Here is a 25,477-nt window from a genome sequence, read left to right as displayed (position 1 = left end):
ATGCACCACATTTCAGAGACTTCGGCAAAACAGTCATGAGAGCAATGTTTCCAGCAGCTGATGAAGAATCCTGTGAAAGGCGGCAGTCACACAGCTGGATGAAAGTAATTCTACAGCTGAATTCATGATCAGAAGCCTAAAATTTTACAAGTTTAATCCAATTAGCACAGAATTTGAGGCTTCTTTTAAACAGTTTCACAACTAGTAGCAACTTTTTCTCCATTATTTTTAAAGAAACCAAGGAAGCAAGTGAGAATAGAAATTTAAGAAGCACAACCATCCAAGACGATTGCCTGACAAAGTCCTAGTAGTAAATAAAAACACAGTGTGGTTATTGACCGACCTTCTTAAGCTTAGGTCTAAAATAAAGACTTACTTAGACTTAAAGAAAAAGGAAACTGCTTATGTCCTCTTGCGAGCTGATATTTGAATCTCATACAAAGTGAGGATTCACAGAAGTTTCATTCCTTGAAACACGCAACTCTTAAGTATAAACTTCTATGAGCAAACTCATGTTTTGACCTGCTAACATTATTAAATTATCTACCCCTGTTAATGTAATTCTTTTAATTGCAAGAAACGGTTATAACTTTGGGGCTGTTGCAGCTTCACAGGGGTAGCCAAGACTGTTAGCTTTGGGGTCAACATCATCTCCTGTCTGTCTAGGCAGACTCAAAGCCACAGACCAGTTTGCCAGACTGCCAGCGCCGTTACCTCTCTGTAACTCAGGCTCAGTTGCCGCCAGCCACCTTTTACACAACTTTTTAATCTGAGCTAGAAAGAAAGATGAGTGTAACAGCCTGAAGGGACGATGAGTTTCTAGCAACCATTTGCATATTACCATCACTTAAAACTCATGTTTGAGATACAAACCCTCCAACCTAAACAACCATGCGTAGATGCTATCAGGATGGGGGAAGAGCCTGGCAGCTCCCGATGCAGGCAGAAGGAAAAGTGTCACCTGAATCTTCCCACCCAACCGGCTTCCCGAAAACGCAACAGTATCTGAAAAACATAACACTTGTGACATCAGGAGATCCTTCCCCTCCTGTAGGGCACAAAACAGGTAGAAAGAAGGGAGAACAAACCTTGGCAGTAGAAACTGCGTGTTTGTGCGTAGCATTTGGAAGAGAAAACAACGAGTCACAGTGTGTATAATCCAGCACTCAGTTTGACAGTGACCACCATCTGCTGTTTCAGAACATGGGTAATGAAAACTCACAGCACACATATGAAATTACCTGCCCCTAGGTTATCTTTAAATCCTCTTTTTAGTTAGAACCTGGCTTAACTTAGAAGCAAGAAACTTCATGCTCTTAACTTTTATTTTTAAATATTTTCACTACAACTCAATATTCATTAGTGCCTAAATCTTTTTGAGCTCTGGCCTCAGTAATAATTTGCAGCAATCAATTGTAATTACAGAACATGTGAAAGGCATTTAAATCTGAATTACTTTTAAATTTCATTCAATACACCATTTTTCTGGTTTTACAATATAAAAGGAATGCAAACCTCTAGGAGCCTTCCTTTGTATACTTTAAAAAATCTCCTCTGAAGTTAATAGTACCCTTTTTCCAGAAACTTTCATACAGTCCTCCTTAGTCTCTGATCTGTCTCCATTATCTTTCAAGATGGAGCTGCCACAGCTGAGCACTAAAATCAAGATGAAGGCAAACAAGCAACCGACAAAATTAGAGGTAGATTACACATACCCAAAATAAAACATCCCCCAAGTTTTACATATGATTCTCAGCCCATTGTTCATGCTATCTGGCATTTTGTTAATTTTTAAACTCCAGCTCCATGTTAAAAGGGGTGCTTTCCTCTGACCTATCACAATACTACCTAGAATATTTTGTTGAGCTAACAGCTCATTTTAAATATTCTTGGATGTATTTGTCATGAACGTTTTCCCTTCTAATGCATACTTGTAACTCCATTTCATTCGCAGTTTTGTTGCACATTCACAATACTGTTTTATCCACAGCAGTGTTTCCCCTTAAGCCAGGTTAACTATCTTTCACCTTGATCTTTTTTAAAACAACTCATCTCCTTCCTGCTTTCTGGGCAAATAAGATTAATTGCCCATGCCATTAAAAAAAAAAAAAAAAATCAGAATTCTACTTTATTTATACCACAGTGACCAAAAAAAAAAAATAAATCTCTTTTTCTAACCACCTTCCTGTTGGTTCATCAGTTTAAGGTTTATGATGCTGCTTTCCCTCTCAACCAATGACCATTTTGGATGCTGACTCACGGTTCAGTGGTTGACTTAGCTGGAATGGTTGAGCGATGCATTCCTCGATGTTCTCTAACCCGCTGCCAGGGAGGGTTATCAGAGATAAACAGAAAGCAAATCCACTCCTCAGCTAGTCCTAACTTAAAATCGACAGCATGAACACAGACCACTGGCAACATCAGTTTGCATTAACACGTTGGGCTGTAGACTGCAACGGCTCACCTGATACCTCCTGCCACAAAGAATAATGTCAAAGAAAGGGCTGGGCATGAGAGTTACTATTTTGGTCATATCAGGTAAGGTTGCTGTGGAACACAAGTCAACCACTTTAATCAGTGACCTCCTTCAAAGACTCTGCATCTATATGTAAGTATCTGTCAAGCACAATCCATCTATCTATGCTTCAAAAGAACTATCCATGCTTTCAAAAGAAAACAGCGGAATATTTTTCTTTGGGGAATAACTAATACAACTATCAGAACTATGAAATTCCAATTTCATAAGGTTTATCAAAACCAGATGTAAAAGCTCCTTGCTTTTGATTCCCTAAATCTTTGTTAGACTCTTTAAAATGTGCTAGACACTCTATTTTCCACTACTGTACTCTAATATGAGTTTGTATATTTTTACCAGCTATATTTTTAAACTTTTTCAGAAAGCCAAATGAGTACCTAATCCTGGCACTCAGCATGCTTTCACATTATTAGCGTGTTCCAGTACATCATTTCCTAACATGTCAGTTTTATCATATTTCATCTTTATTACCAGAAAGGCAGCATAACTAAAGATATCACAAATTAGCCTAATAATGACACCTTATGCAAAGAAGTTATTTAAGTTCTCAGCAATATACTTATTTTAATCATTGTATTGTAGCTGATGATTTTAGACACCCATGTTTCCCAGATTTTATTTTTTTTTTATGCAAGACACTTCTCTGTCCACACGTTCTCCAAATCCACCTTGGGCTTTTTAGCCTCCTTCTTTCTACTGCCAGCTATGAGTACGTTCTCCTCCTGGACTTCACCAGGGTTAGATTTCCACCTTTCAAACAATTTCTACTTGGCATAAAAACTTGGACATTTAGCCCTTACGCTTATCTTCACCATCCTACTCCCGTTTGTCAGATAGGCACGCATTCAGAAACCTCTACTAGCTTTCCAAGCACGTTCCATCTATGGCATAGCGGTTTTATTCCTTGACTTATGACTAGTCCTTCTGGTCTTCCTTCTTATAAACGTTACATCTTCCAAACGCTCCGTTGTTATTGTATCAATTTTTCTTACCTGCTGCTAACCTTTCTTAACCTTCATACAGATTGCTAAAGTGTTATTTAGGAGGTCAGCTAGTACTGTCTGTTACAGAATTTGTCTAAGCTTAAATATACATTTCAAGGGATAGTTGTGCCACTTACTGGAAGTATCTTTTGCAAAGCAGGGCATTCACATGGCCACTTTAGGCCAGCTTAAGCTAGTTCCCTTTCAGCTACCACCTCCAAGCAATACTGGCTTTTTTTTTTTTGAGCATTTTTTTTGTTGTTGCATCCTGCCACGCAGCTCTCCACCTTGGATGCTTTCTTGCAACGTATTGTTGATAACTACAAGAACACCACACCGCAGGTTCTGGGATCAAACTAAAATTTCCACATTTCTATCATCCACTAATTAATATGGCTTTTGTGAACCATCGCAGTTTGTTCTCAGGAGGAAACCATTCTAATCCTGGCAGTCATTAATACTGAAAGGCAATGAACGTGCCCTTGCACTTGTGCTACTAGAGAGCGGAAGATGAGCTGGAAAATAGCCAAGGCAGTACCTGAGGGACACTGAGTGGAGTAGGAAATCAAATGATTACTTGCACACAAACTTTAACAACCAACTTCACTCAGCACACTACTGGGTTCAGGACTTTGCCAACCAGAACTGACTGTTAGCACAGAAAAACTGTACGGCCTAAGACATCCAAAAAAGTCGCAGAGCTTCATGCTGATAAACACCATTTTCTTGGAAAAGGGGATCTGCAAGGCTGGGAGTGGTGAGGTATGACTTGCTTGTTATATATTCTTCAAATATCAATCACGCCTGCAAGTTCAAGGGTAAGCAGCGCTTTTCTCCAAGGTACTACAAGATCTAAATGATCATAATGGAAAGAAATCGAATACTAAAGCACAGCTGCTGAAACACAGGAATCTTTAGAAATAGACCTTCCCACACTTTGAGAAATTGTTTGTTTTCCCCAGACCATTACAAACATCAACAGGGTCACAATTTCTACTGTAGTTCTGAGAAATTCTCTGCTGCTCAAGCTTTAAGAGCTTTGTTTGGCTCTTGGGGAAGAGAAAGAACGGTATCAAGCTGACAGCAAACTGCATATACAAGAGACTGACAAATGCTAGAGGCTGCTAAGAAATACTCGTTAATGCTAAAATGTTTGTCAAGGTTTGTAGAACAACTGAAGCAAAGGAGAGCTCATTGATTTGGGGAGAAGTGGGGAGAGGAGAAAGGGTAATGAAATAGGATGGATAGATCATCTTAGTGTTACAAACAGCAACAGACCTTGCTATTCCACAACTGCAACAAACTATGCTTTCTGCAAGGCTGGAGGAAACAAAAAAAAAATATACACACCTTTTGTACATGTTTTATTATTTCTCAATGATTTTAACATTTGGAACCAACGAGACAATTTTATTGAAGCCCACAGCCAAAGCCACTGATGCATTATTCTGCCCCAGCACTGGTGCCGAAACAGGGAACGAGGGGAGAGCCTGCAGCACAAGGGGAGCGTGCTCCACACTGCTGCAGCCTGGGCAGGCAGCCTGGCAGCTTCCCTGCCATGGGATGGGCGATCTCTGCAGTGCACCGTGCAGTCCCGGTGCAGACCGTCTGCATCAGGAGATACTCCTGGAATGCAACTTCAGCGCTCTCAACAGCCGTACATCTGCATTTCCTCCCAGAGGAGCACAACAGAGGTTGCCCTGTGAGGACACCAGAGGACACTTGTCCCAGCTATGGCAGATAAACACAAAGTCCTGAGTATCTCCATCAACTCCAACTGCCATTAACCTAGAGGAACACAGCTGTACCGCTAAGAAACATTATACGGCCCAGAGAGAGATCTTGATGTTAAAATGGATACTTTCAAAGAACTGCAAGACAACTGGCTCTGAGACAGCAGTGAGCACATAGCCACAATATTCTTCAGCAGCATATTTTTTCATCATCTTCCCATCATCTGTCCCTTCCTGCCAGCTCAGTCCTTCGGTCGCTCCTGTCCTGTCCTTCACCCCACACGAAGGAAGTCTTTCTGCCATTGTCTTCTTCCTCCAGTAGGAGAATATTACCAAGTCACTAAGTAGGTTCTCCTCCCACCCCCCCAAATCTATCAGGTTTCTGCCTGAGGGATGCAGTCTATCAGCAACTGAAGAGCACAGAAACACCACAAATAGTTATTCTGTTTTACTCTTCATATCAACAATACTATGAGTTTTCCAGAAGTTGCCATGAGCTTCTCAGTTTAGTAGAGGCCATAAACAAGCTAATCTAAATGTCAGCTTTGGGATGGGCTCAGAAGCGTGTGTTCCAGGCAGCAGGCACCAATAATTGCACACATCTATCCGCTAACTGTTCTTACATGAGACAACACTAGCTTGAAATAATCCCAAACAAGAGGAAAAAAAGCTGCATCCACAGTTGGTGTAAGAAGCCACTGAGCTACAAACATGGATGCAGGGAGACTATTCTGAGAAACCCTTACAGCTTCTGCAGACCTCTGAAGTTGGCCAGGGCCAAGGACAAGGTACAGTGCTGATGGATTGCTGGACAAAACATAACTTCCAGCTTACATGTGATGGTGTCATACACAACTCATTTTGATGTTTGTAAAGTTCTCTGATACAAATATACCACAATACAGCTTCTTTCAGTAAACATCATCTCACACTGGCCAGAAAATTTTCCACCAGCAATCCCAGATCTTACAGACTTGTCCTGAAATAAGCCTTAAGACTGTGACTTGAAAGTAATGTCAAAAGTTTTTCCTCCCATTCTGTACATCCAAAGTGTGCTGGAATTCAACAAAGCCGCCTACCAAAAGCATACCACCCTTCCTCGATGGAGGCACATGGTCGAAGAGAACCTGCATAATCCCTAGGAGGGCTGAACTTTGGCAGGGGGCCTTGGATGTCCTGCCACGGCTCATCTGTGCCTGGAGAGCAGCATCCCGAGTTCTTTTTTCCCATTCCACGTGGCATTCTGTCATCTCTTTCAGATGGGCAGAGTTACTGGAAAGAGACCAAAGGGCTTGTCTCCCCAGAAGTCCAGTGTTTTCTTGTCTTTTACGTAGGATCAGAAGATGATGTGGAGTCTAGTTAAAACTGGCATTGCCAGCCTAAATACAAGAGCACGCTCAGGTGAGCCGACGTGCCAGCTCAATACACATAAAGATACGGAATCTCACCATGGAAAAAATAACAAAATAGAAATAGTTAAAACAAAGATATGCATCCATACTCTATTATGAGATAATTAATTCCAAGGTAAACTTAATTCACTTCTTAAATGAACAACTGGAAAGCACATGTGGATAAGGCATGCTGACCTTAAAGTCATATTAATCTAAAGTGACTAAAGTGTAGACAAGAGGAGTTTATTCTGCATTAGAGACTTATTTGCCATGAAGTTGGTACAAGAATGATCACCCCTGCTACTTACTTTCTCAGAATTTAACCCTGTTATGCTGTTTGAGAATTTCAGCTCCAAGCCACTGGAGTCTACCTTCAACAAATCAGTTAATTTGATGGTTAGAAACATTAGAGTTGTAGAACTTCCATCATACTAAAAAATAAAACAAGCACAGAAGTAATACACCACATTCTAAAGTTTTCTAGATACACTTTTATTCTCCAACAGTTTGTTGCTAAGTTAAAAATACTGCATTTTACTAACAGGCGGTAGATTAATGGCTTTGACATAAATGTTTTGGTTCAGTCCCTAGGTGCAGCAAGAAAGCAATGATCTACTTATATTCCACATATACACAATAAGTTCAGCCTGCATTCAGGTGATAACTACTTGACTGATTCAGAACAGCAGTTAAATTTCTTACTCATAAAGGAAAGGGTGTGAAAAGATAGGAACACTCAGACCTGCAGAGCAGATGAAAAGCATTACCTCTGACTAGCTGATACAGCTTTATGGCAGAAGCAAGCTTGTAATATCGATATAGCCACACACTTAATATGTTTAATGAAGGAGATTCAGCAATATATAGTGTGTGAATAAACTCCACCCATCCAGCATTACAGACACTACCAACAGTAGATGTCAGAACTTGTTTGTTTACATAAGAGGACACCACATGAATGAATCTTTCTGCATTGAAACCAGTTAATAAATCTCAAGTACAGTATCAACTATTAAATTTTAAGTGAAATAATGTTTGACAGTACTTCCATATCGCATTTATCGCCTACTTTTAATACTGACGAGTCTACTGTGGATATTACATGTTACTGCAACGTATCATGGCTTTACCTAAGAGTCACGTCAAAACCCGTAACTTCTGATCAATAGTACACAAACATGCTTGATATCAAACATTAAATACAAGAAAAATCAATCACATTAACAGAACACTCTGTTTCACTACCATCTTCATTAGGAACACACCTAATCTTGAGCTTAAAAGTCTGTCAAACTCCTTGTCATTAGATATGGTTGGCTTTTGCTTGCTATATTAAACAGCTACAAAGCTTCAGTTATGTTTCTCCCATACAGATATTCAGCAGCAGTTTCAGTCAACATTAATTGTTAATTTCTTCAGAGAATGGTAAGAGCCCTTAATGCTGTAAAGCTTTCCAGAGGCATTGCAATGACAATAAAAAAACCTGACATAACCCACTGAAACAAATGACTTCAGCATCCAAATTCCTTTGAAAAGGGAAAAGATGTTAGGTGTCTAGAAGATACAGAAAAAATACAACAGCTTGTAAAATATAACTTACTGCTTTGAAGCATGGTAGCTCCAAAGACTTTTTTTTTTTTTTCCCAGTTCTACAAGGTAGTATCGGGTATTAAAAGAAAGAGAAGAAAGAAATTAAAATAGAGATTAGAAAATAGAAGAAAGAAATTAAAGAAACTATAAATGGCTTGCACAGATTTTCACAAGCTACCTGTCATTAACCTCAGTTCTCATTATAAGAACAGAAAAGGGGAAGGGGAGAAAAGATTTACAAAAACGGACCTACTACCAGGCATGTGCATCTCATCACATCTTTCTTTACACCACTTAAACCCGAGCCAACATGTGAAGAGTGTTTTTATTCTCAAACTCCAAACAAACACAGCACATTCATGCTGCAATTAAGCAACAAACTTCTAGGCTGGGTCAATCTGTCAGGGTGATTGTCAAGAGTCAAAGGAGATAAAGAAGTTTGAGCTGTGGTGAGGATACAGAAGAGTGCCTCAAGACTAGAAATCCACACACCAAAACACACTTGCTGTTTTCAAGACCACCTTTAGCATGATCATTACTGGCAAGATTCCGATGCAAGTTCGCTATTTTGCTGAAAGAATATGAAAAGCATGCATACTTGTTACCATTTCAATCAAGAACAAATCAAACCCAATACTGCTAAGAAAAGCCTGCAAAAATTGATGAGCTATCACAGCCTAAAACACTTCGGAAGATGCCATTCACCTCCGGGAGAGGTTCCCCCATTCACACACTAGGGAACCTGGCAAACCAGCAAGCATTTTGCGTAGTCATGTGTAAAATTAGATCTCTGTTGTGCAAGCTAACATTCTACTAATATTTTCATTCACAAGAGACCAAGTGCTTAATTAACATTTATACCGATTCTCAAGCTATTTACTGACACAAAGGAGGTGGTGATTTGATATCATGGTTCCTTAAACACAGCCCTAAATACAGATATAGTTCTCACTCCCCTCTATCACATATATTTACTATTTAAATATGCAACTGTTCTTCTGTTGCAAGTAAAACTCTTAGTAAAAAAAGAGTGTACATTTGTTAGAACAAGGAGAACAAGCATTGGCTTCCTGTGATGATTTGTTCCAGTTCGCACAGTTTTGCCTCTGGAAGCTAGCAGAGGCAAAAGAGATACAGTACTGCGGCACACTGTAGAATGATCTGTACTATTACCTTAGTTTTGCATCTAAAAGTACAGTAATATGGGGGTAACAACATCTCCCAGCCCTCAGAAGTTCCAATTAAAATCATATATTGGGTTGCTTTTTAATAAATCCTACAAGAAACAATTTACTTTTTGAGGCTTATCAACGAGCAAACTTTGTGAGTTAACACTGTCACCATCTTGACAGACACTCGACTTTACTCTTTCCAAAGAAGTTTAAGATTGTCATAATTGCGACCCAAGTCACAACATTTTACGTAAAGCAAGGATAACAATTCTCAAAGGGAAGATAATTATTCTTCATAAAATAAAATCTTCACCCGTTAACCACAGGTCTCATTACTTTGTTTGAATAGTTGCAACTTTCAAATGAACCACCAGCAGGAAAAGTTAAGCTATTTTATTGTACAACCTTCCTAAGAAGCAGACTATTTCCACAGCTACCAGTTTATGCCACCATTCAATAGCGATGGGCAAAATCAACACCACACATTCTTATTTTCCTATTCAAGCATGATTTACATTACCCACCAGATCCCAAAGAACATTTTATATTGGTTTGTGCATTTTAAGACAAGACCATACCTGTGTACCCACAGTTAAAACATCTAACCTGCTACTAGTGTAAGTTAATTTGATATCTTAACTAGTCAGACTACTATGGAAAACTATTCATACTTGAGCACTGCTGTCATTACTATTTGTCTTGAAATCCTCAGGTAGGAGAGGTAATACGGCTCAAAAGTTCAAGCGCTGTCTGAGCATTAACAAAAATCTAAAATCCCTCTAAGAAATATTTGATAGCTTCCTAGCTGTCAACATTTGCTCAGCATCACACCAGCATCCCTTCCTGTAAGGGAAGGTTATACATTGTTTCCTTAATAATGAACAAGCTCTTTGTTCTAATTATTAACAGGATAGAAAATGACTGTTCTACAACTACTGAACAACATTCAAACTTGAGCTCCTAGTTCTCCTTGAGGGTCCTAATATAAAGACAATAACTTCCATGGCATCTTCCAAGAGTAACTCTTCACACAAGACAATATAGGCCACGTTTTTAAAAATAAAATAACCACTCCAAAAACCACTTTTGAAACTGCTGAGCATCAAAACAGCGTTAAAGGTAATCAACAAAACCCCCAAACTACCAATTCCCTCCCTTGATTGCAAAATTAATATGGAGAGGAGTTCCAATGAGCCGTTACCTGGCTGTTGAGATTTATAACTTGGTCCAGATTCTAAGAAGTTCAGAAAAAAAACACTTTGAGGTTTTGTAGCTATTTGCTTAGATTTTATTATGTATTACTGTGAATGCAAATCCACTGTCAAGCAATGCTGGTGTCAAAAGTGAAACTAACTGTATATAACTGAAATCAAAATCCCTTTATGCTATCCAAGGAAATAACACAGTTGGTAAGTAACAGATGTGCAGAAAAAAAAGGACCATTTCAGTTTTCAATCCATGTTTAGCAACTTTATGACTTGTACCCTTAAAAGCGCCACTTTGGGGACTAACTGAAGTAAAAATCACACAGAGAAATCTAGTCACTGCAAACGTTTATCCAAAAGCATGAAATAGATCAGCTAACAGCTACCAGCACCAGAAACCAAGCCCAGCAAGTTGGCTGTATCAAAGGAAAAGAAAACCCCCATTGCACAAGTTATCACACAAAGCGTCAAGAATCACCCAAGTTTGTTTTTCACACCTCCACACTTTCTTAGAGATGAGAAAACGCAAGCAAATATATCATCTACACCACACACAAGCAAAAAACCCCAAGTAATTTAGAGATTACATTTTCAGGAGCTAAAACTGCTCCCATCTGGGGGGACTGTTCTAAAACAGTGAGAATAACCTGTCCCCTGCCAAACAGGAAGGGCAATACAGAAAAAAAAAAAGTTCAAAAATTTGGCACGTATCAAGTCAACCCATAACACAAACTCCATAATGCAAGTCATTTGAAAGCTTTTCTAAAAAGGGCTATGCAGTAATCATTGTCCTATTGACAAACACCCCCCGCCCCCCATTATGCAATTAAAGTCATCGGGATTTTTTTTTTTTAATCAAATGCATATATTTAAAACACAGGTCACTCTCTCATCCTTTTATTTTAATTTATTCTGCAGTTCACACAAGAAAACTACTCTTACACAGCCACTTAAGTTGTGTCACACAGTAAAAGCATTACTTTTCTTTACAGGCATCACTTTAAAAGGAGTATTTTCATTAAAAATTCAAGCTTTTAAGTATGCTGGCGGTTTTTATGAATAAGTCTTGCAAAAGTTTAACAAAACAATGCTTTTTCTAACGAGTCCTTTATATAACATAAAAGGCACTGGAGTGCTGAGGAACTAAATATAAATACCTATTTTCATTAAAGTTACCCCTGTTTTTAGAAGTCAGATCTCACCTGTCTTTTTCATATTGATTAGGCACCAGTCAACATGAGGAGACAATACACTCTTATTTCATTATATTTCAGCAGTGACTGTTGTGAACTCACAGATAGGATGTCTGCACTTTGCAAAAAGCAACTTCCTTTACATGAGGAAGTACCTACACATCGGTTTACTCAACCCCCCCACACACATACAGGGTGGGTTTGCTGGGGAAGGAGGTGAGAGCGAGTGTCTTTCGGGGGAAAAAGCAGGGGCTGTTGGACCAAAAGCAGCCCTGAGCTGAGCTTCTCCAGCAGCAGGAAGTTTCTATGGGGCCTTGCCGAGCATGCGCCGTGAGCTCCACGGTCTCCCTATGTGGCAAGAGTGCAGAGGCAACAACCAAACCAATAACAGAGACAAGAGACCAAGAGCAACAAGCACCTTCCCCTCTATATTCCTACCACCGCCCCCACACAGCCCTCCCCAGGCTGCTCTCTTGGCCTGGGCCCTCCCACATCCATTGCACGGAGCAGGAATTAGAGGGTCTGGCAACCAAATCTGCTACTGGAGAGAGAGGAGAGGAGAGAGGAGGAGCAGCTCGAAAGAAAACAGTGGAGTGCATAACCTATCCCTCCACCTCGCACAGCTCAGGTGGCGGGGGGGGGGGGGAGAGAAGAAGCAAGCAGCGAGCTTACCCCCCCCCCAACAAGAGGGGACGAGAGGGAGGAGAAGGGAGGGATGGAGGTGGCACACAATGGCTGTCTGTGTGTGTGGGGAGGAGATGGCCTACAACGGCAGCCGTGGGGAGGGCTCAGGGCTTCTCTGTGCCCCCCCCCACTCCTCCCCCCACATACAGAGAGGAAAGGAGATGGGGTGAAAGAGGATCAGGACATTGCCTTGTGTGTGCGTGTCCCTTTCTTGTTTCAGGGGAGACGTAAAAACGGACACATATATGGCGAGGGGGGGGTGGAGGGGGGGTGGGCAGCGAAGCGACCCCCAAGCTGGGGGGAGGGGAGGAGATGGAAGAGACCCGCTGCCAGCGCCAGGCTGAACAAAAATAGTTATTTCAGCTTTATCCTCCTTTCTGCAGGGGTCCCACCCGCACAGAGCTCGGGAACGAACCCAGAGAAACGGGGGGGGGGGGGGGAGGTCCCCCACCTCCTCCCCGTGCTCCGCTGTGGGGGGGGGAGCTGCCCCCCCCCCCCCCCCCCAACACACACACACACAAACAGCTGCTCCCCCCTAAAAAAAGAAGGGCCGTGCTGAGGGGGGGAGAGGGCTCTTCTCCCCCCCGGGAATCCCAGGCCCCTCCTCTCCCTCAACGCGCTCCTCCCCCGGGGCCGGGAAGAGGCGGGGGGGGGGGGAATAACCCCTGCCCCCCCACCCCCTCTCTCCGCACCGTGGTCGTCGTCGTCCCCCCCCTCAGCCGGCCGTACGGTGAGAGGAAGGGGGGGGGGTGTCGTGAGGGGAGGGGGGGGGGGGGGGCAGGTATCCGGGCCGCTCACCCTGGTCTCCGGGCTCCTGAGGCGGCTGCAGGACGCGCTCCAGTTCGGGGAAGGGCAGCTCGGGTAGGTCCAGCAAGGCCCCGTAGCGTTCGAGGAAAGAGCAGACGACGGCGAAGTTAGGCCAAGAACCCGGGCAGCAGGGGCCTGCCGGAGGAGGGGGAGGCGGAGATGGAGCCGGAGGAGCCGCCGCCGCCGCCGCCATCTTGGACCTGAGGATGGAGAAGGAGCTGGGGAGGGGGCGGGGGGGGCTGGGAGGGAGGGGGCGCTGCCGAGCCGCGCCGCCACTATCCCACAATGCAACGGCGGGACGGGGAGGGGAGGGGCGGCAGCTAGAGCGGCGCAAGGCGACTCCCCTCCGCCTCGTGCGGCAAGGGGAATGAAAACAAGGCGGAGCGGCGGTTGGGCGGGGCGGGGCTATTTATAAAGGGGCGGTCGGGGGAGGGCAATAGGCCGCCGGCCTGGCCAATCGGAATGGGCGGGGGGGTGGGACCGGCAGGTAGCGCTGGCCAATGAGAGGGCAGGGTATGTTTCCTCCCCAGTGTCGCGGGACAGGTGGAGGTTGCGCCCGGCGGGGCAGGGGGTCGCGCGCGGGCGGCGGTGAGAGCGGGCGCGTAACGGTCGTAACGGATCACCTCAGCGTGAGGGGGGAGGCGGGAAGGGAAGGGAAAGGGAGGGCGGCTCGGCTCGGCTCGGTTCCCGGTCCCGCGGACGGGGAGGCGCTCCGTGGAGCGGGCCGCTTTCCGCCCGGCGGGGGAGAGAGTGGCGTGAGGCGGCGGGGCCTTGGGCCGCCTCGCAGGGCCTTGTTTTGGGGGGGGGGGGGGGGGTACAAGAGCTGTGCCGCTCGCCCTCTGCATCCAGGCGCCTGCCTCCTCGCGGTTGTACCCCCCCCCCCCCCCACCCCCATGCTTCTTTCGGTTCTCTGGACTTTCCCTCCTCCCCGCCTTGTTCTCCCTCTTCTCCTCTTACCAGCACCCCACCCTCCGTGACTCCCCCAATAACTCGCCTTCATCAGGCTCCCCGGCAAAATTAGATTACTGAGCTCCCCAAAAATGTTTTCCTAGTTCTTAAATTTGATATCTGCCCCCTCCCTACCCAGTTCATTTAGACTTAGCCCGTCCTTTCTACTTGCCTTTCTGCCATCATTTTTTAAATCCTGACCTCTTTCCCAGCTACTGTATCACTTCTGAAGTGGCACTGGCTGCAGGGAAGTCGCCCACCTTCACCTGTTGACCCTGTTCCCAGGCAGCGCTGGAGAACTACGTTGTCTTTTGACACCTTGCAGGAGTTGTTCTACCCAAAACTTGACATATACTGATTTGCTCTTTCACCTTTATCCTCTTCAGTCTCGGGTTGTGCCTTGGATTTTATGAAACATTCTTTCCTTCTGCAGTCTCTCCATAAAATATTCTCTGGTGCACTGCTCTCGTTCACCTCTTTTATTCTATTTGTTGCTGGTGGGTGCTACTCTGAAACAACATTTACCTTCACAGAAGGCAGGTGTGCTGGCAATTTTAAAATCCACCTGCTTGCCTGACTGCGCTTCAGTCTCAAGTTTCTTCTGTTTCATTCTCAGCTGTTTTTTTCTTCTGCCATCCTTAGCCACTGCTTCCTTTCTTTCTTTCTTTCAGTATAGTCTCCTTGCATTAACTTGTATTTTGCCTCCTTCTAAGCTCTTCTGCTTCCTTTACTTCCTATGTTTTTAAACTCTTACAACTTTGCTTATAGATTCCTGAACCGTTTCTCCTCCACGTCTCTTTGTGTTTGGACTACTGCAATTTACAGAAATTGCTATTTTAGGTTATACATGTGAGTCTTATAGTTCATGGCCTCTTTTGGTCTTAAGTGGTACTGTGTATTTTGGTGCTGTACATTTGTCACAGTGAATAATTAAAAAAACAACTAATTTGCTGGGAAATATTTTCCTACTCCTTGCTGATTGGTGATTGGACCATGCCCTGTGTCAAGAATGTACAAAGTTCCTGTTAAAAAGTTCATTCTTACTCCAATTTAAGATACTCTTATTAGTTAAATGACCTGACCTTACTGATATTCTCTGGCAGTATTATGGGAAATCATTTTAGATGAAAAATTTTTATTTATGGCTTTTAAGTTTTATTTCTTTGTTTCTGTTATTTACATATTTTTGTGCTCTTTGGAAAAGATAGTATGGAACCCTTGCTCGCCCATTTGCAGTTTGTGCCTGTTTGATCGCACAGTCCCAGCCTTGTAATACCATTTAGATTGGGGAGTCTGATCTTCCTAAACATTTTATTGTTCGTTCACCTCTGTCTACCCTCCAGGTCTAATTCTGCCGTTTCCTCTCAAAACTAGCACAGGCAAAAGTTATTTTCATTCTTCAGAGCCAGGTTCTGGGTGGTTTTTTCAGCCTTTACGCTTTGGTTGATGGGTGATTCATTCTGTTGGGACTACTGTGGGTTATTTCTTCTGCTATAATCTCCCTTCAAGCAGTTTTTTGGAAAAACAGTCTTACACACCTTCGTTTGAATCCATTGCGTTGCGGATGTGTAGTGAGAGAATCTAGAATATATGAATCCAAGCAAGTTTCACTCCCCCATAACTGCTTGCCTGGCTTCCTGTTTGGCAGGGCACATGTGCCACTAACTTCACAAAGGAGCAAGAAAAAAAAGAATCGCCCCACTATTCTGTGGAAGAAGCACCTCTGGCAGACTCAGTCCTGTGCTGAGTCCAAAGTAATGCAGTTTTTACTTCATGTGATGTTTGAAGCGGGATGCTGAGGTCTGCTTCTGGCAATCTGAGAAGAGCATGGCCTGTCTAGCTGAACTGTGGTTTGCTGTAGCACGTGCAAGACAGGAAGGGAGGCTTCCAGGAGGACTGGCAGCCTGGTAATCCAAAGAATTCTCTTTTGCGAGGGCTCTCTCTTTAATCTGTGCCACCAGGGTTCCATGATTGATTTCTTTTTTCCTGGTGAATTTGAACAATTAACAAGTAAAGGATGAGAAACTGCGTATCTGGAAGGATCTGCCACTGAGGTTTTCTGGATCATCCAGGAGCAGAGCTCTTTTTACTGCAGAAACAACCAGTTTTCTTCATAATGCGGATTTCAGACCATCTTCCTTCTGAACTGGAAGGGCAGAAAGGTGACTCCATCCTTGAGATGTGTCAGTTGACTGCCATGCTAGTCTCATGCGTTCCCAGGGTATCGCCGTGTGAGTCCCCTCTTGTCGCCTACTGCCAGAATCACGCCAGCAATCAGACTGCAGTAACGTGAAGGACTGTGAAGAGGGCGTAAGCTCTCATGGTGGGGTGAGGTGGTGCTTATGAGGCAGAGTCCCTGCCCTACTGATGCCTAGCTGTGATTGTGATAGCAGATCTAAAAATGACTGCGGCTAATACCAAAAAGCGGTTGGTCTATAGCAGCGGTGATAAGGTCTCAGCTGGAGCACTCTGTCTAGTTCTAGGCAACAGACATAAAGGAAAGATGCATAACAATTGTTGGCTGCCAGGGAAAAAAAAGAGAAAATAAGCAGAGATTTAGAAAACATGACTGAAGGGAAGTTTATTTAATCTAAAAGAAAGGAAAAAAGACTAAGAGTTAAGTCCTCAGGAAAACAAAAGATGGGGGAAAAGACAGATTAAGCTGTTCTCCTTGTCCACCACAGAAAGGATTAGAAATAATGGGTTTAAGTTGAAACAATGAAGATTGAGGTCAAACAGTAGAAAAGATATTGAGTGTTTAACTGTCCTGAGACATTACATAGGGAGACTTGACCTCTGGAAGGAATGACTAGGGAAAGAAGGCTTGACCCCTTTAGGTCTCTGGACGTCTTGTTTGCTGCAGCAATATGGCAATGCCATTGTTTTGTTCATGGCTTTTCTATTGGGTTGGTTTGTTTGGGATTTTTTTAACCTCATTTACCGCTTTACATTAATAAAGCGGCCAAAGAAACAGTGTATCTCTCAGATATTTTAGGAAATTATTATCATCTTCATTGTACATTTTGGGGAGAAGATTAAAACCCAGATGTGAGAGGATATTCTGGGACCTGATCCCTGTTGATAGTTTTAAAAGTTGAGCACCCAATACTTGTACAGATTTAGCATGTAAAATGATTTGCCCAAAATCCTGCACAAAATCCCCAAGAGGACTGGTAATTCAACAAATCTGCTGATCCTCAGTTCAATTCTGTTGTCACAAAATCATGTAGATAAAGTCTGTAATAGCGTTTCCTTCCTAGCTCCTTGGGGCAAGGACAGAATTTTCTGTTTTTATTAACATGCTGCATATGTTAGCCTGATGTTATGTATTAAATATCCTTTTTCCAGACTTTGGTTCAACTTTGTGATGTCTTCCCCTGAAATTGCTTCCCTTTCTTGGGGTCAGATGAAGGTGAAAGGCTGCTCTACAACATATAAGGACTGCAAAGTATGGCCGGGAGGAAGCCGAACCTGGGATTGGAGAGAAACTGGGACTAATGTAAGTTTGCTGTTTACTATCCATTCTGCATTTTAAACAGGACTCTGAGAATGGTCCAGAGAACAGTTGTTACAGTTCCAGCCAGAAATTCAGCCAGCTGCCTTTCGCTTTCATCTAACCGTTAGACTTTTCCTGGGAAGAACTGAGTGTGTGTTTTAGAAGTGACTGTGCGGAGAGGTCAGAGGACTGCAGACACACAATGTCCTACAAGTGACAGGGTGTAGCAACTGTTGCCACCAGTCCTCACAGCTACCTTGACCAGACCACTCTCACGCGCCTTAGAGGTCTCAAACAGCATTCTGCGTTTGATTAGGAGTGCGATTGTCATAAGATGCTGGTAACAACCTTTTTTCAGACTGTGTAAACAAAAGTTGTCTTGAGTGGGAGAGGAAAAAAATTTATGGGAAGTTAAATCGACAGTAACTGACCTTATGTGCTTGGAAGACAACAATGCATGTGGTTTAGTTTATATCCTTTTCCTTGGGGTCCCTTCTACTTATTTCAGAGGAAAAATATGCAGATACAGTGTCATACACACTGGTTTCTCCATGAAAAGCTCACAGTCTGGCTAACCACACAATGACTTCTCTTGGTAGCCATATACTAAGTGCTTGCCCTCGCAATTTTTAAACTTTATCTGTAAATGCTATCAGAATTGTATAATGTACATGGAATAGTTAGTATTGATGTTCCAGATTTAGAAGCAGCGTAACATCTATTGCATTAGGAACTTGATGTTGATAATTCCCCCCATATTAGGGCTTGCACTAGGATAGCTGTATTGGCTAGAAAAAAAAAAAATCCATACTTTCTAAGCAAAAGTTACAGCACAAAAGAACTACGTACTGATCAGGTCTTAGACCCAGCACCGGCAGCTGTATCCGCACTGAGGATATAGCTCTGTTGAATTAATTTTGACACAACGGAAGGGTAGAACCTTTGGTTTTGGAACTTCATCTGTAATCTTTGGGGGAACAGAATTTTTTTAAGCTGTCAGAGTTCAGTTTATACAGAATATGTAACGCCAAGAGAAAGGTGATGCTGTCATGCAAATATATCTGTACCTTGCAGAAAGAAAGATAGCTGTGTATGTAACCTTTTAAATATATTTCATTTATGGTCTGATTATAAAAAATGAAGCTTTTCCTGGCCGTTCAAATGGGTGGTGAGAGTCACTTCTTGTTTGTTTGACGATATTGTTTTCCTGGTTTATACGCCAGGAGAAGCAGAACAGCTACAGTAGCTGAAAAGTTCCCAACTAGTTCCCAGCTCAATCACATTTTGATACTCATTCTGACCACTTGAAAACTTTGGTTTCAAATTATAACCACCTACTAACCTTTAGGAGGCTGTACTTTCCTTTTAAAGTTTCTAACAAGTGATATCTTCAGGTGACAGATAAAAGCTTTAAGTCCATAAAAGTCCTTAGAGGATTCCTCCAACTGAAACAAGAAAAACAAGTCTAGGTTAAAATCAGAGGGGTGGGAGGGAAGTTGGGTTATTTGGGGAGGTAGGTTTTCTGGCATCATTTTTTATATGATCCGGAAGTAAAAAATACCTCTTTAGGTTTTGCCTTATATAGGTCACTTGTAAAGCTCCTGCTTTAAGTCAGTTCTATCCCCCTTGCAGCTATGAGGAGTTAGGTGATTTGGTTTAAAAACAAATAGCAAGTGACAAATGTGAGAATAGAACTAAGCTTTTCTAAACTGCATCTCCAACTCTGGAAGTACAAAAAAGTTAATCTGATCAGCACTGGAAATTCACCAGATGCATTTTCTGCACCTTTCTTTAAGGTAGACTACAGCGTGCCTACTTTCTTTGAGCATGTTTTTCCTGGGGGTAGGTGGAGCTGAAGTTTGGGAAACAAGCAATGCTGGTCATATTTCCAACTACAGTGTGGGACAAATTGCTTCCTTTCCTTCTCTGCTATCAGGCTGCTGTCTAGTATATAGTTCTTTCATTGGGCAAATTGAATAACTGGCTCTGCAAGGTACTGTAACTAACTGTAATAGTTCTTATGACCTTAACCCTTGGGGATGAAAGGCAGCCTCCCTGGCTGGCTGCAAATCAGTGCCGTCTGCTAATGGGAGAAAAGAAGTAGTAATTCCTGAAAGGAAGGCCGGAGCACAAAATAGGCAAGAAATTCTACTGCCCTTCCTCTTCCCTCCCAGCTGTCAAATCAGGAACGATACAGTTATTCCATCATGTTCCATCATGTTACTTTAATGACATGAGTTTCCTACAAAACATGCGGAAGCCCCCACATCAGTGTCTTGTGTAACCGAAGAAAATCCTTTTGTTCCATGGCTTTAATGTCTCAAGAGTACTTATCATATGACAGCAAACCTTTCCCAGCAATCTAATTATTGTAATTGCAGTAAAATGTACCAGTTCTTTTTGTCTAAGTTTTGAGTCAGCTTTAAAAAAACCCAAAGGAAAAGCATTACCTATTCTGTCATAAACATGTACTTGCAATAATTTGGTCTGAGAAAGCTCAGCATATTAAAGTGACCTCTGCGTTCTAGGTGCAGATATCAAATGTCAATGGGCACAGCTTTTGGCCCTGGCAGCCAAAAGGGCCAGCCGTGTTCTGGGGTGCATCAAGCACAGCCTAGCTGGCCGGTCGAGGGAGATGAATGTCCGGCTCAACGCTGCACTGGTGCGGCCCCACCTCGAGTGCTGTGTGCGGTTTTGGGTACCTCAGTACAAGAAGGACATCAAACTATTCGAGTGTGTCCAGAGGAAGGCAACCAAGATGGTGAAAGGCCTCGAGGGCAAGACTTAGGAGGGGCGGCTGAGGTCACTTGGTTTGTTCAGCTTGGAGAAGAGAAAGCTGAGGGGTGACCTCATTCCAATCTACAACTTCCTCAAGGGGGGCAGTGGAGGGGGACGTGCTGATCTCTTCTCCCTGGTGACCAGCGACTGGACACGAGGAAATGGAATGAAACTGTGTCAGGGGAAGTTCAGACTGGATGTTAGGAGACGGCTCTTCACTGAGAGGGTGGTCGGTCACTGGAACAGGCTCCCCAGGGCACCAAGCTTGCCAGAGTTCAAGGAGCGTCTGGACAACACTCTTAGTCATATGGTTTAGTTTTGGGTAGTCCTGTGAGGAGCAGGGAGTTGGACTCAATGGTCCTTATGGGTCCCTTCCAACTTAAGATATTCCGTGATTCTATGAACTTGGAGAACCATAAAGGTGAACCATCTCTGTTGCTGAAATTCCAGATACCAGCCAGGCTAAAGGCTTTCTTGCGGGATAAATTTAATCCACTCATTGAAAGTGGCATCCAACCATGGAAGGTTTCCCTCACCTGCAACTTCAGGAGCTCATTTGTTTGTTTGTTTCAGGTTGAAAAGTCTGGCTTGCTCTGTTTGGCAAGGTGAGGCAAGGACAGGGCTGAGAAGACAACTCCGACACCTTGTGTGAGGCTGCAGCATCAGCTGCTGAAGACTTGGGCAGGGGAAAAAGAACAAGAGATGACCCAAGGATGTCAGAGAGAAAAGCTCACTAACTAATGAAACAATAGAAGCCAATTGTTAAGCTGGTGCTTTGACCTAAATTCATTGAAAGAATGTAGTATTTTCTGGAAGTATAGGGCATGAATCATAAAAATAATATTCTCCAGAAGTCCACCATGGCACTACCTACTTCAAGTGAGAAACTCATCTCGGTCCTCTAAAAGAACTTAAGAATCCTACCCAAAAAAAGGGGCGGGGAGAGGGGGGGAAGTGTATGAGTAGTATTTATGGGTTAAAAAAAATGCACACCAGAGAGGGGCCAAATTCTAGCCACGTTGGATAGTATCTTACTCTTGGCTATACAGAGATATGTAGAGATTGAATCCAGGAGGAGAATTAGTATGACATAATAATGTTTTATATTAACATTACTGGTGTATTTGTGGATTCATGTATTTAAAGCATACTAGTAGTAACAATCAACATGCTGTTAAAACTCTTTTTTTCTTTGAGGAGTTTGGTTTCAAATATTCCTTTCTCAAAATTAAGAATAGTGCAGAAATGGAAACCGTTAACTGAAATGAAGCTAACCAATATGTTTCAGTCCTCTTTGGTAAATGAGATTTGCAAAGTAAACAAGAAAAGAATTAATCATTTTAATTATTTGAGGAGCTCTTTGTAATTAAAGTGAGTAAACTTTGGCTTGCCACAGTCTTTATTACAAAAAGGGTTTGTTCATTGGAAAACAAACCACAATATGTTGCTATTTATTGATTTCACTTTAACTGTTAATATTTATAAAATGCTAGTTGTTAGACATAAATGTTTTAGAAATGTGTAATGCATCTCTTTACTAACTGTTTAATAAAGAGTGATAATATTGCCATCAATTGATTAACTATCATCCTTCATCTGCATATAAAATACCTTTTTTAATTACCAATGTTCTCTCCTGTGTGTATGCAGAAAAGAGGGTTGTGTTATGTTTTGGTACTGCTAATTTACCCTGCTACTCTGTGGACAGCTTCAAAACATATAGACGAAGCTTTCCTGGTTGATGCTGTCAGTACACAGACTGTTATTTTCCCCCCCTGACATTTAGCATTCTCCAGGAGTGCAACCAGCTGACCTTGAAGAAGTTGTCAAGAAGGGTGTTAAAACTATGGTGATTGGTCGTGGCATGAGTGAGGCTTTACAGGTAGGTTTTTGTTCCGTGAGAAACATAAACTAGAACTGTTCGTTTTCCCGCTGATTAGGGGGGTGGGGGAAAATGTGTGATGCTTTACTAAGAAGGAAAAAATTCAGGATGCTGAATTAGCATGACTGAGCTCCTGCCAGGAGTCCTTCTCTTCCTGAAAGAAACAGCATTTGAGCTCCTCTGTATTAGCGTCAATGTCAAGCAGTAAACCAGGTTTATGTTCTGCTACAGGAGCAATTTAAACAAGGAGAATTTTTTACAATGTCATTAGTCCCCCCCTCTTAGAATAGGTTATGAACTAGCTCTCTAGCCTGCTGTAGATACTTTGATAATTAGGCATTTTTGTTACTAATGTTGGCAGGGTGTCATTTCAGCAGAGAAACTAGCTACAGGAAGCTCAGAAGTGCTGAGCTTTACTTCATGAGAAGCAATTCTTTAGCTTTTTGGTGAGGTGAGTAACACCTTGTTTAGATTTAATTACCTTTAGCTCCAGTTCTGTTTATTTTTATAAGAAAGGGCTGCATTTTAAACTGTGTAAGGAGAAACAGGAGGTGTGTATATAAAAGTATGGTTATTGAGGAGAAAAAAAATTAAATCAATCTTAGCAATATCTGAGCATATTATCAATTTGGCTACTATCAGTTACTTAAGTGCATCTACTAACAAATGGCACCAGTACCTGTTTTTCTTCAAGCCTTACAGTGTGAGGGGAAAAGAACCTAATGCTTGCTCTTCCCATTTCCTTTTCTCTTCCGAGGTTCCGCCATCCACTGTGGACTATCTGAAGAAAAACGGGATTGATGTGTTGGTCTTGCAAACAGAGAAGGCTGTGGAAGAGTACAATGCGCTGGCTGCTCAGGGTGTCAAAGTGGGGGGAGTCTTCCATTCAACCTGCTGAAGCGTTACAGCTCATTCCGCCTTTCTTGACCGCAGCCAAATCAGAGACGCACCTCTCCACTGAATCAGATTACAGTCAACAGTGTGGACTTACGTGCCAAGGCATTTGTGCGTTAACGATTTAAAATGCAAGGACAGTTTATTAGTTCAGGATTTAAACAAATTGAGTGCTCACAAAAGGGGGCTGTTAATGAAAGCATTTAATTACAGAACCATTTCCATACATTCTTAAGATTGACCTAAACTTCCTCTGAAGACTGTCCATGTTCTGGTTACTTAAATTTTCACCTGTTGGCTAAATTAAGATACTAGGTTTTGAATAGTTTTATTAGGAAATGGCCTGAAATTACATTACTGGCTGTTGGAATGTAGCCATAAGATAGCTGGTGAGTACAATCAAGGGGGAGATACAAAGTGGTGGTAAAGAAGCACTTTACCACCACTGTATAAATAAGTTAAAATAAATTAAAAAGTGAACCCAGAACATACAACTTTGGCTCCTGCTGGTGACATCAGTCAGGATATTGGCTATGCAGATCTGTTTGTGATAATTCAAGAACATCACATAATTTACCACTTTTAAATTCTACGTTGAACCTGGAAAAAGGGAAAAAAAAATGTCTACAGGCAATAAACATAAAATCTGGGTCTTGAAGAATTTTCCTATTAATTGTGAATTGGGAGGATTGAGTGGTGCAAGATGTATCCATTCAAAAGTCTCTCTGTGCTTAAAATCATCAGAAAGATTTGTCACAAAAGTAGATTTTGCAACATAAAATGTTGATCTTTAGGAAATCAGTCTAAATTGCTGCTAGCAAGTTCGGAACGGATGTGGGAATTCTCACTGGTCATCATTATCTGGTGACCTAAACATTGTGCCAACATTGTGAAAATTTAAAAAGTTCTCGTAGTTGCTGTTCTTGGTGGGCTTCTGTTAATATTACCAGTTACAAGTTACCTACTGTAGATTTTTTTTCCACCAGGCTTAGTAATTCTTGATCCGTGCGTATGAAGTCTGTGCGTATTAATGAAAGTACAAAGATGACACTATAAAAGCCCTGAGGCACTCGGAGCTATCCAAGTAGTAGCAGAGAGGCTTAGATCAGTATGAGAACGCGACGACTTTCCCAAGACCCAAGAATAACCCTTCACAAAATACTATGTTCTTTTTCTGTTTATTTGCTCTAGCAATCATTTAAAACCTTTTATCTGATAAAATACAATGTGGTGTAAAAGCAAAGGGAACGTGAGTACTTGAAAATTTTATCTTGCCATCTCCTAATTACTTACGCCAGTATTTTCTACTAGTGTAGCTATATTTGAGGCAACATCTTACCAAAACCAGCAAGAACTGCCTTTCCAGCTGCATCTGTGCTCTCTGATACAACAGCCGGTATAATTTGCATCATAACTGCTATGACATTTTTCTGAATAACTTGCATGGTGTGAAGTAGAAGGTGAACCACTGACCCAGAAGACCATAGTCATCCCAAGGGAATGCCAGTAGAACCAGTTCCTACCAATCTGCAGAGTGTGAAGACTTTTTGCATTAAATGTCGTTATCTTACAGCAGAGGTGGTTTGACTCTCTTGCTCACAGTCATATATTTGTGTTATTTTGTGAACTTTTGGGTCTTAAGGCAGCCTTAAATAGGAAGAGGCTTTGTAAGGTTTTTACTGAGAGGGCAATTCCATTATTTTTTTTTTAAGTACTGCCATATGTGAGTTACACTGTTAGGAGAAGTTGAGCAAACACTTAAACTTTCACTTCCAGGGTTTTTTCCTTTTTTTCATTTTTTTAAAATATTTTCATACTATTTTCATGATGAAGCCATGTCCAACAAAACTGCTCAGCCCAGGTCCTGCATTTGAGAAAAATACTGTGGGCTCCTCTCACCCGTGCGATGTGTTTTGCCCTCCCAAAAGGCATGGGAGGAGCAAACCCCGTTCAGCATTGCCAGGTGACTTTCAGAGGTGCGCCCTAGCCAGCTTTGTGCTGCAGCCTCTTAATTGTGCCTTTCATTTGGCAACCGGTAGGATACAGAAGATTCCACTTCTAAAACGGGGAGAAATGGATTTCTCTTTTTAAAGGTAAACCGCTAAGTTTCGCTGCCATCAGTACAAAATTTTGGTGTCAACAAGGAGATTATCTGCTGCAAGTTTTTTCCATCCCTATATTC

At 42.3% G+C, this 25,477-nt stretch overlaps 2 protein-coding genes across 8 annotated transcripts in view; one reads left to right on the top strand and one right to left on the bottom strand.

Moving 5' to 3' along the window:
- RSF1 (remodeling and spacing factor 1) overlaps nt 1–13,525 on the bottom strand; it is a 65,996-nt gene extending 52,471 nt beyond the window's left edge. Inside the window, exon 1 of one of the 2 annotated variants that reach the window (XM_030042866.2) lies at nt 13,289–13,525. In XM_030042866.2, the coding sequence (XP_029898726.1) occupies nt 13,289–13,490 (202 nt within the window). In that variant the 5' untranslated portion in view covers nt 13,491–13,525. The remainder of the gene's footprint in view (nt 1–13,288) is intronic. The other variant, XM_030042867.1, reaches the window with a different exon arrangement.
- Nucleotides 13,181–24,865, top strand: AAMDC (adipogenesis associated Mth938 domain containing). 6 transcript variants are annotated; one of them, XM_030042876.2, is made up of 5 exons: nt 13,871–13,885; nt 15,014–15,069; nt 17,594–17,744; nt 22,306–22,401; nt 23,159–24,865. In XM_030042876.2, exons 3-5 carry the CDS (start codon nt 17,613–17,615, stop codon nt 23,297–23,299), a joined length of 369 nt encoding a protein of 122 aa, XP_029898736.1. In that variant the 5' UTR covers nt 13,871–13,885; nt 15,014–15,069; nt 17,594–17,612; the 3' UTR covers nt 23,300–24,865. The 6 variants fall into 6 exon arrangements, with proteins under 6 accessions (XP_029898732.1, XP_029898731.1, XP_029898730.1 ...); XM_030042872.2 differs by lacking the exons at nt 13,871–13,885; nt 15,014–15,069 and adding an exon at nt 13,181–13,220; XM_030042871.2 differs by lacking the exons at nt 13,871–13,885; nt 15,014–15,069 and adding an exon at nt 13,199–13,351.
- The last annotated feature ends 612 nt before the right edge of the window (nt 24,866–25,477 follow it).

This window comes from Aquila chrysaetos, chromosome 19, assembly GCF_900496995.4.
Source record: "Aquila chrysaetos chrysaetos chromosome 19, bAquChr1.4, whole genome shotgun sequence".
Taxonomy (NCBI): domain Eukaryota; kingdom Metazoa; phylum Chordata; class Aves; order Accipitriformes; family Accipitridae; genus Aquila; species Aquila chrysaetos.
This window is presented reverse-complemented; position numbering and strand designations above follow the sequence as displayed.